The 16,019-nt window shown below is 49.7% G+C and overlaps 1 protein-coding gene across 1 annotated transcript; it reads right to left on the bottom strand.

The window, feature by feature from the left end:
* Positions 1-106: 106 nt before the first annotated feature.
* LOC105309915 (lysine-specific demethylase 2A-like) lies at positions 107-14,963 on the bottom strand. Its single transcript, XM_023526473.1, is given in 11 exon segments — positions 107-2,681; positions 3,289-3,504; positions 4,046-4,204; positions 4,776-4,939; positions 6,812-7,524; positions 9,145-9,234; positions 10,227-10,358; positions 10,856-11,125; positions 12,362-12,445; positions 14,632-14,673; positions 14,675-14,963. Coding segments are annotated over 11 exon segments (2,172 nt in total). The 5' UTR covers positions 14,795-14,963; the 3' UTR covers positions 107-2,499.
* Positions 14,964-16,019: the final 1,056 nt, after the last annotated feature.

Below are 16,019 nucleotides of genomic sequence, written 5' to 3'. Positions count from 1 at the left end.
ATATATAAATTTTCTTCCTTTCCTTTGTGGTTTTTCGCCCCGGTGCTTGGAAAGATGGAGGCAGGGTGTCTGGTCCTGCGGTCTGAGGGCAGGCTCTCCTGGCAAGGCCGGATCTAAGAGCAGATTGCAGGACATGCGATGGAATGCCCGGGTTCCTCTGTCCCCAGAGACATTTCTTTCCTCCACATGGACCAACCCTCACCTCTAAAAACCATTTTCCCCCTCACAGTCCCAGAGAAAAGGAAAACCCAGCAAGAGCATAGGTCCATCTGCCACCACTCCTGGGATCCCTTTTCTGCTGACCAATTATGTGCACAGTAAAAATGCTTGTTTTTCCAAACCAAAAACAAACAAAAATAAAAACCAAAACCCACAACAAACCATCAGCTTGGAAATTTCTGTGGATGAAATGTCCCAAAGTCAGAGGCACTCTCCCGGCACAATCCCTGCTCTGAAGGGGTCTCTCCACCTCCCCTTTTATAAAAAGACAATAAAACAATCTTTTCAGTATTTTCCACAGGAGCAACCAAAAAAAGGCAGGAAGCTTCCAATTATAGGTCATTAACAATATTAATAAGGTTTTTGCTCAATACCCAGGGTTCTTTACAGAGAAGTCCCCTAACTGAGGCACTCTGGAGTAAGTCACTGGCATTTCCTCAAAGTTTCAGCCCCAGGTTGCTGGGGCCTGGAGACCAATGGAAGGGGCAGAGGGTCACAGGGGCGGACTGCTGCTTGTGAGGTGCAGCCAAGAATCAGCAGATTGGAAGAAACAGACATAATGCCACCCCCTCCTACCAGGACCCAGTTTCCTCTTAAGAGGCCAGTCAATGCCAGGGTCAAAGCTGGGTTAGGTGGCAAAGAGGGGGCCCCTCTGCCTCTATTGCTTTGGAAGTGGCAAGGGTGCGGTTGGCATCTCTCCTCGGGGTGTCCGGGCTTCTTGCCCTCCCCCGTGGGGCTTGAGGAGGAGGAGAGCCTGAGACTGGGCTGCAGGAAGGGGACCAGGGAGAGATGGGGCTGGAGGACGAGGTGGGACAAGGTTGTGCTATCACTGTCTTTCTGGAGGGGGGGCAGAGTGCAAATCGGCATCAATCACTTAAGTTCTCGCCACAGGCTGCTGCTATTGAGCGTCTCCTCACACACTTCAATATTGACCGAAAAGAAACTCCGACCTTTCTTTTTTTTTTTTAAAGTGCAAAAAGCTCTCTGCTGCCCTAGAGAGAGGATCTTTGGACAGGCCGTTCAATGCAAAGTAAAAGGGGGCAGCTGATGGGGCTTGACCCAGGGCGGTGGAGTGGGAGACACCATGCTCCCCTCCCTCCCTCCCTCCACACACACACACACGCGCGCGTAATACACTCAGCCACACACACAGAGGCACATGCACACCCCCTTCCATGGCTGCAGGCAGAGGGCAGGTGACTGGCTTCTAAGCAGAGACTCCCCCCACCCCCTAAAAGATACCAGAGCAGTGAGCCACTGGGGCTAAACACAGGTCTGGGCTCTGGGGGCTACGCTACACCAGAGGCCTGGTGACTGCTGGGAGGCAAGTGGGAACTTGGCCCAGGTTTCTGCTCCCCACAGCTGGGGGAGACAGGCTGCTCCCTCTGAGAACACGCATCCTGGGAAAGCCCTGTTCAGGCAAGAATAAAGACACGTGGAAAAGGGCGGTGGGAGGCTGGGGAGGAAGGGGGAACAAGGAGATGGTGCCTGTCTCAGAATCTGCTTAGGAAGCAATAAAATGGGGGTGTCCCTGGGATAGACAGTTCCAGCTCCTTTGAAGAGCCTCAACCCCAATAAGTGCAACAAGGACCTCATAGAGACTAGCGGGAAGGTCTGGGGTGGGGTTACCTCGTGTGAACTACGAGCATCGGACAGGATCAAGCCAAAGAGAGGAGAGAAGGGAGAACACAGACACGGACGAGAGGTTTTCGACACCTCAACAGCACCAGTGTGATCTGCATGGGTCTGGCATTCCTGGGGCTGCCGGCCCCTCCTGCATAAGCCGGGAGAGAGTGACGGAGGAGAGACACGCACTGGACACCACAAGGAGAACTTGGCCACGGAGACAGGGCCGCTTTTCTTCCCTGGGAGTTTGCTCAGAACCAGGCGCTGCTGGGGACCATGGATGGGGAGAAGGGCCCCAGGGCCCAGCACAGATGACAGTTGCACAGACAACCCAAACTGAGAGCCTGGCCTCCTGGCAGGTGAGCGAGCAGGCGGGCAGGCGGACGGGCGAGCAGGCACCTTGACAGCACACAGCCTGTGCTTTTCCCCTCAATGTGCTACTCCCTTCTCCTCAGGAGGAAGGGGAGCAGGCAGGTAAGCCTGGTGTCCACCATCCTCTCTGCCCCGCCTGTAGGGGAAGGGCTCAAGGGATAGGAGAACAGAGAGGGAGTGTGACACTGGCCTCAGAGCCCGTGCAGGGTCGGGGAGAGAGGCTCTCCTGGCTGGGGAGTCAGGGGAAGATCGGTTTCCTGTTCAGTCTGGCCGGGTGGTGTCTTAGCTGATCTTCTGTATCAGCTTCTCGTCAGACAGGCAGTAGAGACTGTTGATGGACAAGTCTGAGATGAAGTGCTCACAGGCTTTTCGAGAGATCTGCTTGCATCCTCGAAGGTCGATCAAGGTAACATTGGCAATGCGCCGTAGGTAGAACAGGGTCTGGTCTGTCAATTTATTGCAACCTGTGGGGAAAGTGACCACAAGGACAATGCTATGTACACACAGCCATAGGAGTTCGCCTCTGCTGTTCAGTTCCCCAGCTCTTTTCCTCAAACTGCTAAACAAAAGCCCTCTTTGTCTCATAACTACCTGGCTCGGAAACCAGAGTGTCATTGACACTGTGGCCTCTGAAGGCCCCCTGCCACCTCACTTCCTGCATCCCAAGGCTGACCAAACTGTAGCCGGGGGGTGGGGGTGGGGGGTGGTGTGTGAGTGTGTGAGTGTGAGTGTGAGTGTGTGTGTGTGCTGACCAAACTGTAGCCGGGGGGTGGGGGTGGGGGGTGGTGTGTGAGTGTGTGAGTGTGAGTGTGAGTGTGTGAGTGTGTGTGTGTGTGTGTGTGTGTGTGTCTGTGCTCTTAGGCACCTGACAATTACTCCAGGCCTCAGTGCCCCATCAATTAAAAAAGGGACAGAAAGCCATGTCCTTGTCCGGATGTGAGGAAACAAGTTAACACATGGTTCAGTCAACAGCCCCCAGTTCTTCCTGTTCTACAGGTTAAACTCCAGGGAGGGCTGGGACCTCCAGGAAGCACAGGGCACTGTCCGTCATGCAACACCGCAGCAGCATACCTGCCATGTTGAGCTCTGTGAGGGAGTAACGAGTGGAAGACCCGACAGCAGTGAGTAGATTGGAGGACTGATCTGTCAGGTGGCTACAGTGACTGAGGTCGAGTCGAGACAGGAGGGGCATGTGGCGAATGATGAGGCGAAGCGTGGCATCTGTGATGTCAAGGCCTGCCAGCCGGAAGTCAGTCATGTTCCGGAGCTTACTGCGATTGTCCTGACCTGCAGGAGCAAGAAAAGAGCCTAGATAATAACTTTTAACTCTATTCTAGTTCCAAAACTGCAGGCAGCTTCAGCTACTTGCTGGTCAGGCCCCTGGCAGGGGTTAAGCAGAACTGCCCACACCCAGCGCTGCCTTCAGAGAATGAGCAGTGTGTGGGGGCAGTTTCTAGGAAACCAGACACGTTTTCTTTCTTTCCCAGCTGCTAGATTATGCCTCGCACAGCAAAAGGGTATGCATGGAATGCTCCTCCCCTTCCCACACTCCTACACTCTTCTAGACCATCATGCAAAAAGCTTCCAATGTTCCACTTCAACCAGGAAGCCTTCTCAGACTTCCCAAACTCTACTGACCCACAAAATGGACTTGTTTGTAGGTAGTATTCTGGTTGTAAAGAGTTAACCTGTACCTGTACACAATCCATCACACTGCTCTCAATTTGCCCTCTTCTGTTCTTCCAAAACATCATTTCTGAGACTACCTTAGCTTTGAGAATGCAGTATGGTGAAAGACAAGCACAGAGAAGTCAGGCCCAGAGCATACCCGGTTTATCGGCCGGTGGAGTCAGCAAATCCCGAATTTGAGGGTCCTTGATTCCTACTGCCCACCGAAGATCAAGGGTCCTGAGAAGGGGGCAGCTGGAGGTGCTGAGGGCAGAGACTGCAGACCAGGAACACCCTGCTAGGAGGAGGTCTTTCAGTCCTGCAAAAGAAGGAAACACATAGTATCCACACTCTGTTCAGCACATCCGAAGCCTTAACTACCAGCTGATCTAAAGTAAATGGATTCCAGTTAATGGGAAGGAGGCACTCTGTCCTTATTCTAGTAATCCAGCTCAAAGATTCGTATGAGCGCACTCCTACATTACATCTTCTAGCTTTGGTGGTAAAACCATTTGCTTAGTTCCTACCAGAGCAATGCAAGTGTGAGTGACTTCCTATCTTTCCAAGACCTCAAAATGCCGAAAGGAACAAGGCCTTACAAAGGGCTGCTCAAGGCAACATCTTGCTCAAATTTCCTCTTCAGCAGTCATGCTAGGAAGACCTGCGGGACTAGCAGCAGCACCTGATCCCATTCTCTTCGCCGTCTAGTGCAGTGAATGATCTGCCTTTCCACAGTGGTGCCTTGGGGACTGGCAGTTAAGGTGGCCCTGGGTAAATCTCTTGCTAAGCAGAAAGGCAACTATGGCATGGGACCGCTGCCCTAAAGCACTTCTAAGAAGCACTGCCAACGAAGCAGCTTCCCCTGGAAGGACAGCAGCAGGGCTGCTCACCTGGCAGCCTATTGACGAGCCATGTCAGTTGTTTTTTGGAGATGTTGGTCCAACTGAGGTCGAGGCTAACTGGCTGCCTCTTGATGATGCCACTGAGAGCCTGGGGTACAATAGCCTTACACCTACTCAAGTCAATTTTTGTCCAAAGTCTCTTGTCGCAGCACCTGTGACAGAAGGAAAGAGACCTAGCTGTCAATAACCTGATATCCTTTGTCAAAGGAGCTCCCATCACAGGCTGCTGGAGGCTTCTGGGAAAAGCAGAGCATCTGGAGGGTCACCTTCCCCAGGTTCTTCTACTAGCACGCAATGATAATGCCTGTTATTTTTTTTGCCTCCGAGACCAGGGCTTGTCCTCTACGGCAGCCCTATAGATTAAGTAGATAACTTGACCAGTTCACCCTGATTTACTCTAGATGGGCTGAGAACACAGCACAATTGTTAGGGACACACAGCAAACAATATATGATCGCCTTTCATTTACATTAAAATGGTATGGCTCCCACCAAAGAGCAAATAAGGGAGCATTAAAAATTTCCTTACTTCCTGCTTCCTGAAGCTAGGCTTGCTCCATTCTCTCCATTGCCAGTCACTCCCAGCTGCCTGAGAGGAAGGTTGCTCCTTGGCATACCCACGATTCACCCCGCTTTAAGCTCTGGAAAGAGCCCGTCGCTGCACCAAGCCAAAAGAGGCTCTTTATCGTCAGGCCTGGGGAGTCCTCTCCCACCCTGGGTTTCTGCCTCAGTGCTAGCTTCACGTTTTCTAACCAGTCTAGACCAGAATTGGAAGGGAGAGGCCTGCCTTTCCACTGCAATCTACAAGTCCATAGGCCACAAAGAGCACTGCAACACGCAGGCTTCTGTTTAATATTTTACAGCGTTCCCCCACCCCCCCCACCCCAGGCTCAGAGTCTGGCTGGCAGAAGAGGAGACGACACATAACGGGCGTCTTATGTGGTTTGGCCTGGAAACCGAGGGACAGAGTCAGGCAGGCCTACTAGCCCTATAAAGAGAAATATTAGAACTTGGATAGATCACATATTAATTCAGATTTGGGAAATAAACTCATGTTTATGAAGAACGGATCTTTCTTTAAAGACTGAAAATATTTCACCAATGGTACATGAAAGAAACTTCTATAACAGAAACAAGCTGCTTGCTTATAATAATAAGAGCAGTGCATCTCAAACTTTGTTATCAGAATCCCCTGGAGAACTGTTAAAAACAGACTGCCTGGTCCCACCCCCCCCCCAGGGGTTCTGATTCAGGAGAGGTCTGAGATGGGCCCTGAGAACCTGCATTTCTAACAAGGTCCCAGGTGATGCCACTGGTTCGGGCATTATACTTTGAGAATTACTGTAAATAGGGTTTGACCCAGATCTAAAGGATATGTCCTAGGGTCCAGGAGCTTAAGAAAAAGCAATACCTTATGGAAATCTGTTCATCATCTCTAGGGATTTTTTTTTTTTTCCCCTTAAGTGTCTTAATATTTAACTTGAAAAGAAATGGTAGATCTCGTTAAGGATAACTAAGTCTCAGGAAGCTTTACAACTGGATCCTGCTTGCTGGAGAAAGCAATTCTGGTCCAGGTTTGGGGAATGAGAATTAAAACAAAAAAATCGTGAGCACCTTCAAATTTTTTGAAAAGCATGTCCCCCTCTCCCATTAGATAGAGCAGGGGCTGGCACATCAGAGGCTCTCGACAAATGAGGACGAGTTCAGCTGACTTGGGAAGAAACTTATGACTCTAAAGTTTTAGGATGAACTATATAAATCCATCCCCCAAATCAGTTTCCTACACCCAATAAAGAGATGGGCAAGTATGAGGCAGGGAGATGAGGCAAAAGGCCAAATTTCCCTCATGACCCAGGCACAACTGGCCACAACTTAAACAGGATCCCAGTCTGGGGAACAGACTAGGTTGATTCAATCCTTTAGGACCCGACAAGCCTCCAGATGCCAAGACGCATGCTCTTTTCATAAGGAAAACCTGCCACCTACTCCCGTACCCCTACTCCTGATCCCTGTATCCCTGCTCACCATTTATACCACGTCTTGCACACTCGCATACATTCACAAAGTTCTCTGCGGCTGAGGTAGCGGAAGACAGACATCCAGACCTCCCGCTGCATCCAGCTTTCGTCTCCATCCTGAGCCCAACTGCCCCGGCCATTCAGCCTGGCTGCACCCCCCTCCTCTGCACTGTCATCTTCCTCCTCCTCCTCCTCCTCTTCCTCCTCCTCTCCCCCCAGCCCCTCCTCATCCCCACGCTGGGGGGTTCGGGCTGGGCAGTGCTGCACTAGCACGCGGGGGGAATGGCGAAGGTTGGCAGAGGAGGCCGTGATGGCCTGCAGCTTGGGCACAATGGATGTCCCGTGGAGCTCTTTGGTGGGCCTCTGCAGCGTGACAGTGAGGTACGATCCCCGGATCTTGGCTTTCTCAACTTCAGACAGCTCCTTTTTGCCGCTGGGGTTGTTCTCCTTTTCCCGTACCATGGTGCGCTCTGTGGCCTGCAGCCGCAGCAACTGCCGCCGTTTGAAGCGCTCATCGCGGCTGGCACTGTGGTGGTCGCTGGGGCCAGCCCCAGGGGATGACCGAGTCACCATACCCCGGGGGGAAACCGGGTCATGGATGAGCTGTAGCATGGAAGTGGGTGAGTGAGGCGGGGGCGTGAGGGGCTCGTCGCAGCTCCGCAGGGGCCGCAGGACTTTGGCTTGCACGGCTTCTTCGTCACTCTCTTCCATCTTCCGCTTCTGCAAAACAGGCCCCAAAAGCGTCAGTGTCTCCTTTCTTCAGAACGCTCTAAATCTACACGGTGAGCCTCTCTGTTGCTCTCTGGGGACCGGAGAGACAGATCACTGTTTTCCTATGAGGAGAGAGCACCAAGACATGCTTCTGGTGGAAGAAAGAGATGCTGGGAGTGAGAGGAGAGCCGCCGACACAGCCCGTTTGCACTGAGACCCGGAACCCGACAGCAGCGAATGCCGCGGACCTCCGGCTCCACCAGGGCTGAGCTCACCTCTACCAGGCTGCTGCTTCCACTCAGCACCCCACCGTCTCCCTAGAAACCAACTACAAATGAGATACAGCAGAGAAGGAGAACCTCCGTGAGAAACTGCGCTCTTCCCAGAAGAATCTGCTCAGGATGAAAATGAGGAATTGAGGTTTGGTGAAGTCAACCTTCTACAAAGGACCACAACCTCATCCTATGCACTTGTGCTTGCCAGTCCCCTGTCTCTTCCTGGAGCCCGCCATGGCTATGTTGCGATGAAGCCTAATCGATGTGTTCTATGAGGTACCAGAGCAGTTGATTTTCCTTAAGGAGACATTTCTGTTCCTAAGCAACAATCTTACTCCCTTTTTTCCTTACATTCTTAGATCACTATGGGTGGAAGAGAATGACCACCTCTTAGGTGCTGGCTTTCTCAGTGCATTAGAAGGGAAAACTAAAATGCAGCGCCTGCCAACCCATCTGCTATAGCAGGGAAGCAAGTGGCCACCACCACCAGTGAAGACAAATGTAAAACCTACTAGTATAATGACTTGCAATAAAGAGAACTTTAACACTAAGTCAACTCTAGAAATCCTTGCCCTCAAATATATTTAGACTAAAAATTCAACTAAGTCATTGCCCAAGGGGAAAGAAATAGAAAGAAGACAAAGAAACGTCCTTCTTCCTACATGGGACACCTGAAGACCACTGGGGCCTGGATGACTGACACTTAGGCCAGCTGCCTCCTCTGTATGTGCCCTTAGCAGGTCTTGCCTAGCCAGCCTGTGTAACCAGAGTCCTTTTGGCCCTCTGACATTACTGGTGACCACTGGGCCAGCAACCGCAGCTGCTCAGGGCCAAGGTCATAGGACTGGTCTCCTCTGGGGGAGGTGCTGCTTCTGTAGGACACATTTGGGCAAATGGGCAGGGCCTTCTATGAGGCACAAAGGTGAAGACAAAAATGTGAACCTGCTTAACTGGAAACTCCAGTACACCACTGTATTTACCAGCTGCCTCAGGTCACTGCCTCCCCTGGAGTTTCATTCTGCAGGAGCAACCCTGTTCTCCTCCTGTCCTCGCTCCAGCAGCCTAGCTGTGGTTCCTCTTTTTCTAGGGCCACACGGTGTAAAGTGACCTTAGCAACTTGTAGACCCCAAGTGGAATGACAGTCAATACGAAAACCCAAACATTAAAAGCTAAAAAAAACCCCAACAAAACGACAAAAAACCAAAGAAAAAAAAGATGCCAAACAAAATAATAAATAATATCCCTGGGTCAGAAAAACCATCTGATTACAACTGCAAAGGCAAACATACAGTAACCTCCTAAGCCTGATGCTCCCTTTCTTCTCACAGTGCAAGTCTAAGTAAAGTTCCCTTACCTGGGCTTTCTCTGAGCTCTCCTCCTGGTAGCACTTTGGACACTCCCAGCAATTTGGCAATTCTTCGTTAAGCAACCCCTCTCCATCCATCTATAAGCAGACAGGGATGTTAAAAATCTGTCTCATTAAAAAAAAAAAAAGCCTGTTTCTTAAGCCTCCTTTATCAATAATGTAGCCACATGGTTGGAAAGAGCCTGGAAGAGTTACCCATTCCTAAACACACTGGTCCACACGAGAAAAAGCGAGAGCCATTTGGCTCCACTCCAGCCACTGGAAAACCGGCCACCCTCACTCTCGGTTACTTGATTAAAGTGAGGCTCCATGAGGTGATTCCTAAGAGTCCGGGCCAATCTGGGGTCTCTTGTCCTGATACATATATTCTCCTGAGGGTCACATGCCACTATGCAAAAGGAAGTGAACACAGAGGAATAGTGCCAGACCTGATCTTGACAGTGTGGCGTAGTACTTATGACTGCTTGGGTTCAGAGACTAGTGATCTGGTCTCTGAGACTCAGTGTTAACAATGCAAAGTGAAGATAAATAACAATACCCATCGTACAGGGTTGTGGTGAAGAATAAATAATATATTATGTAAAGTGTTTAGAAAAACGTCTGGCATATAGTTAAATGCTTTGTATTGACCATTACCATCATCGTAGAGCTAATATTCTATTTTATAGATTCTAAGATGTGTATTTTTCACATTTGAACCTTTCTGAAATTGGGCTGCCTCTCACAATTTACAGTGTCTTATAACCACTGTCAGCCAGGTGGCAGTCATAACTGACCAAGAAAAGTACCAGCACCAGTGTTCTTTAGATTTAAATAAATATGAAAAAAATGGAGCAGACCCACTTCACAGGGTTGTCTTGAAGATTAAACAAGAGAATGCATGTAAAACAGTTTTTCTCCACCCCAACTGCATGTTAGAATGACTTGCGGAGATTCTGAACACACTTGGAACCAAGAGTAGACTCAACCTCTGAGGCTGAGGTCTGGACTTCCTCTGGTGCCATATATCCCAGTCTCCTCTGCTCCACTCAGTATCTTCAGAAACTCTGTCAGCTGAGACCTCTCCTCACCTGGAGGCAGCCAGGGTGAACAATCTCATTGCAGATACAGCATTCCATGAGTTTCTTCTCAAAATCCTGTGTCTCCTCATTTTGATCCACTTCTCCACAGAGGGAACACGTGACTGAGTGAGGCAGTCTAGGCTATAAGGGGACAAAGAAAGAAACCGAAAAAAAAGCAGACTTAGACCCTTGTCATTTCTGCTTCCCTATTCCTAAGGTGGGCGATCTGGCTCTCTAGTAAACTCGCAGGTGGGAAAACGGCTGAGAAGAAGATGGGGAGAATCAAGTAGTCAGAGACCAACAGAGATCAGTTTATCTTCAGTCAGCCTGTCCTTGGTCTCACAGGTCCTTCCTTTCTAATCCACTTAAAGAGGGGACAGATGGTAGTGATTTGCTCTTCAAATGCTAGTCTCTCTTTTGAATATTGGATAAGGCTGAAAGAGTATATTGACTGATTTTTAGTTCTAGATACATTCTGTTTGAACTCAGAGAGAAAAGGAACAAAACAAAGAAAGCCAAAAAGAGAGCATAACTTTTTCCTTCCAAATCTGAAGTCTCTATAACTCTCCACTATGTGCATTTTAGTCCCTTTGGCACCAACGCCCCTCCCCAAATTCTTTACCCAGCAGATCACTCACTGCCAAGCACTGCCGGAGGACACAGGACTGCTTCATGCGACCAGGGCCCCCAAACTTCTTCATGTCCCTGCAGTAGTGGCAAACACCACACTCTCCTTGCACACAGGCTTTGCATTTTCGACATCGTACTCGTCTCCGCCTGGCTCCTGACACTATGGGGGAGGCAGCAGCTGGCCTCACAGGTGTTAACCGTGGAGCTGGTTTCATAGTGTGAGGCTTTGTGATGGGGATGGTAGGAACCCGCACCTTTGGCCTGGCAGGGAATTTAAGCTGGAAAGAGAAAGCAGTGAGGTCAAATATATCAGGTAGCTTTAAGGACTGGAGAGGGTAGAAGATTACATGACTTGGCAAACACTGTTCTGTGGGCAAATCCGCCTGCCGCCTGTCTTTTGTAAATAAATTTTACTGGAACACGACCATGGCTGCTTTCATGTGTAATGGCAGAATTGAGAAGCTGCGACGGAGACTATATAGCCTGCGAATGCTAAAATACTACCTTTATTTTTTACATTTATTATCTACATAAATGTAATAAATATCTACAGATTACCTTTACAGAATAAGTTTGCCAACTCCTTCAGGCTACTATTTCAGCCATATCCCTCTCACTCTGCTGAGCTGTAAGATTTGCCCCTTCCTGAAGCTTTCTACGTACCAGTCACTCCAGGGGCCCTTTCGTGTTTCCTTATCCTGAGTATTACTACTAAGAATATGCTCCTAAAGACGACAATTAACTGCGTGAGAGGAGATGGGCCTTGTTCATGTCTTTATTAACTCTGAATCCAAGCATACAACCTGGGACGTAGCCGATGCCCCAATAAATGAGATAAATGACTAAATTGTTTTGAGACAGTCCCGTATGGCCAAGCAGAGGCCAAGTGGGACTCCTGCCCCTAGAAAGGAGAAGTGATTCTTTAAGGACATCTTTCAGCTGCACACCTTTATATGCTGCCTAAATACTCCTGGAATGTAATGGTCCTGTAAGTTCCTATTGTGGGAACAGCAAAGAAGGGCCCAATTTACCTTCCAGACCCAGGATCAGGATCAGAATGCTATCACTTACTTTTGTTTAATAATCTTGAAAAAAACAATATGGGAAGAAATGATGCAGGACCTAACCGAAGAGGCATAAAAATTCATAACCGATTGTTTGTTAGCTAAGGGGTAATTCCATTTTTCTCTTTTCAATTTGATACTGAAAAGTCCAAATTAAGGAGAAACTTGAGAGTATGGCCTCACTCCAACACAGAAACACTCTGGCCTTTAAATTATATACGTAATTGTTCTAATTTTAAATCATATCTGTGAAAATAATTGAGTCACTGGGCCAGAAGGATAGGAACTGATCGATTCTGGTGAACAAATACATACCTGAAGACAGGTTTGGTAGTTCTGTTAAGAGAGTCATGCCCAGAGACAGCCAATTACCCTGCTTTTACTTTCTGGAATGGTAATGGTCAGACAGCAAAATGCTTCAGAACCTGAAGATCAAGAATAGTTTCTTACCTTATCCCTTTTTGGCCACTGTACTATAGGGACTCCAGTGAGGGCTAACTTGGGATCGCTGTTGGCAAGCTCCTCCAGCAAAATCTAAGGGTAGGAGAGGAGAAAAGAGAAGGGGAAAGCAGGGCACAGTGAACAAAGAGTCAACCACTCCCAGCAGCATCCAGACTTAGCCTCAGCCCCCACAAGCACCAAGGGGAAGGGCAGGCCAGCAACTGTTTGTATTTTTGCTTCATATACAGACCCACTGCAAAACAAGTAAATAGGAATGAAAGAGAAAACTCAGACTAGGGCAATACTCTCAAGACTTTCAATTGACCTTTGCTCCCAACCCCTTACTTGTATACTCACTGTACTGTTGACACTTTCACTGAAAGTGTCAAGTGTTACTTGTCACAGTTCTACATATGACAAAACTTTATTTTGCTCCTTTACTTTTCTATACCAGTTAATATATTAGGTAGTAAATATTGCCTTCATTTTGCAGATGTCAGCAAAATGGAAAAAAAAAAAAAAAAGACTGGTTAATACTGAATTAATAGTATGAAGAGCAGAGCCTTCACGTCTGATTCAATCCAGGGCTGTTCACAGAAATCTCAATCTCAAATCAATCAATCAATCAATCCCCCCCTTCCCCCACTGTCAATTATTTGCCTTTATTCCCATAAATAGGGCAGGAATGATCTCAGGGGCAATAGTTCTCATGGCTTTAACCAATCTAGTTTGAATGACTTAAGGAACAATAAGTAACAGTAAGAAACTGCCACTTAAGTGAATCACACTCACACTGGTTGAGTGTTATTTTGAAACAAACCTTTTGTTTTAGGCAGAAATTTCTAAATCCCAAACCTAGCTCAATGAAATTCCTCTTCCTCTGACCTCATAAGCCCTAGAGCAATAGCATCAGCAAAAGAACACGAATCCAGAAGACAAGCTATACAATTTCTAGGTGAGTAATGAATATTAACTGTTTCAGAGAAAACTAAACTTTGATTCTGGACAGGTCAGCACGCTTGGGCCATCTTTAATAATCATTCTCATAATCCTATGGGCTATGTGCCTAGAGACCAGGACTTTTTGGAGCCTGAGACATTTTCCTACCAAGCATTTTCGTCTTGAACCTAAGGATCACGATCCAAATCCCAGAGTTGAACCTGAGAAAGACCCTTTAACTCATACCCATGAAGTTCCTCCATGAAGATCCGCCGTGCCAAAGCTCCAGATGCCTCTCCTCCTCCCCGCCCAAGCTGCTTTCATTTGCAGTCATTTTATTTACTTTTGAGTTGCTATGGCATCCTATTCTGGAGCCTCCAGTTAGCACCACACCGCGTGGGGGTAAGGAGGCAGAGAGTGGTGCCATGCGGGACAAGGCTCTGGTAGAGGCTCTAATCTCCCGAGGGTGAAAAATTCAGGTCCATTCAAAACGTGTGCTAGGGAGCGCACGGCTCCCCTCCCCCCGCTTCGCACTGCTGAGGAGTAGGACTCTGCCCATTTCCTCTGCCTGAGAGCAGTGAGCTGTCCACAAACAGGGACTTTCCACTTTCAGCAAAACAGACTGCACAGTAAGATCTGCGACTGCTTAAGAGTAGAAAAGGAACCTAACTATCCACCAAAAGCAGTCTAGTTCCACCGGCAAGATTTTTGTGGGGGACAGGGAAGGAGGGTAGGTGGAGAAACTGTGTCTGCGTGGGGTGGGGTGGGGGGGCAGCTGTTCACACATACAGACTCAGTCACTGGGGTCTGTGTGGGTGTGGAGGGAAATGCAGACTGCCTTCTGAGCCTTATTTTGCCAGGGCCACAACTAAGCATGCCCTGCTTTCATCAAAAAAAGGCAGACTCCAGCAGAGGCCCTTTACCTTTAAGAAACCTTATAAAGAAGCCGCCACCCTTCACCAGAGGGGGTTTGGGACAGGGAGCGGGGGTAGAGTGCGGAAAGGCTAACGCCTAACTAGGGTCCTGGCTTTGGGAGAACATTCAAACACAAGCCCACACCCCACACTGCACAGGAAGAGGAAGAGACCAGCGGGTGTCTGGGCAGAGAAGGGGGAAGGATTCCCCAAAGCCAAGAGACCCGATTCAAAACCATATCCTAGGCGAGGGGACAAGTGCAACGCCGGCTCCGTCAACACGCCAACACGAAGTAACCTAAGCATTGTCCTAGACTCGCCCGGCAGGCAGTCCTTCCGCTTCTTCACCTCTTCACCGAGACAAAGTCCCCACAGTTACACACATCCCGCACCAGAAAGGGTTTGCTGCCCGCCCGCCCGCCTGACCTTGCGTTTCTCGTTGCTTGGGAGCTGCCGAGGCTCTTGGTTGAAGTTTCCCCAGCGTCTTTGTTTTGTTTTCTGTATTGGAAGTTGTGCTGAAGGAGTTAGGTTTTCTGCCTCTAGGAAAATCCCGGTTTACGTGAAGATTTCGGAATCTCCCAGAGGACATAAGGCAGGCGGTCCAAGCTACTCGGAAGGAGCAGCATGCAGCACTCTGAGCTCCTTCTCGAGCCTTTCAGCTCAGCCGCGGCTTCCTGTGCCTGCGAACAATGCTGCTGCGTCACCCACATGCAGCTCCCAGAAATGCTTTGCAACGGAAGATGGCAGGAGGGGGAGCCGAGCGAGCCAGCCGGCAGAGGGCCCAGGCGGCCTGCGGCAGCGTCGGGAGGGGTGTGTTCTGCCAGCACTCTCTCCCAGGCCATTGGAGGAGAGCCTGCCGAAGCGAACGGCCGCGCCCCGCCGCCACCGCAATAGGAGAGCCCGCCGGCCTGAGGGCGCTGCTGGCAGGCGCCAGCAGCCAGCCGGAGGGAGGGAAGGCTTTAACCCATTCGGCATCTAGTCCCACATTTGTCCTTGTCTCGGTCCACACCCTTCCCTTCGGGGTCACTGCTTATTGTTAGTGACCTCTAACTGCTGATGACGCCAGTGCGCTCTGACTGCACACACGGGACTCTCCCCCCGAGTGGCCCGAGTGGCCCGAAGTTCGGCCTCTGTAGAGGAGCTAGGCGTGGGCAGAGTCCCTCGGCAGTATCCTTCTGCCTCACCTGCCCTCTGGGCCGCTCTCCCCACCCAGAATCCAGAACCAGCAGACAAGTTTCCAGAAAAACCTTCAGGAATGACACGTTCCAACCAATATTGAGATAGTCAATACAATATGTCTGTTTAACATCAACAACTTCTAGAACAGATGCCTGCCTCTGGCTATGACTGGGAGATCTGCCACGCCACGTAAGAGACATGCCTGGGCGACTCTTCCAGCAGTTCCGTGGTGACCGTGACCAAGTGAAACTAACTGAGGTGCGACCTCTACTCTCCGGCCATGGGACCAGGCGCAGGGAGCCAGGGAACACACATCTGCCGCTCTCCTGGGACCTGTATTACAGGCTGACTCTGCTCTCAGACCACCCCACCCTCAGGACACTGGCACTCCTGCACACTTCCTGGTCTAGTGGTTAGTTTGGCCAGCCTCACTGATATTCCCTAGATGAAGCAGGCAGCCCTGCATCCTGTCAGACACCTTGACGCTATTTCTGACAGCCACTCGAAGGACGTGCGTCACCCACTCTCCACGCACAAGCCACAGCCAGGGCGAAGCTCTGAACAAGCACTCTCTCAGGCTACAGTAGACCGTATTTTGGGTTCAGATTTATATAATTTTTAGGCTCTCGCCAATG

Source organism: Pteropus vampyrus, unplaced genomic scaffold (assembly GCF_000151845.1).
Source record: "Pteropus vampyrus isolate Shadow unplaced genomic scaffold, Pvam_2.0 Scaffold943, whole genome shotgun sequence".
Lineage (NCBI taxonomy): Eukaryota > Metazoa > Chordata > Mammalia > Chiroptera > Pteropodidae > Pteropus > Pteropus vampyrus.
Note: the sequence above shows the minus strand (reverse complement) of the source record. Positions and strands in the feature narration are given on the sequence as shown.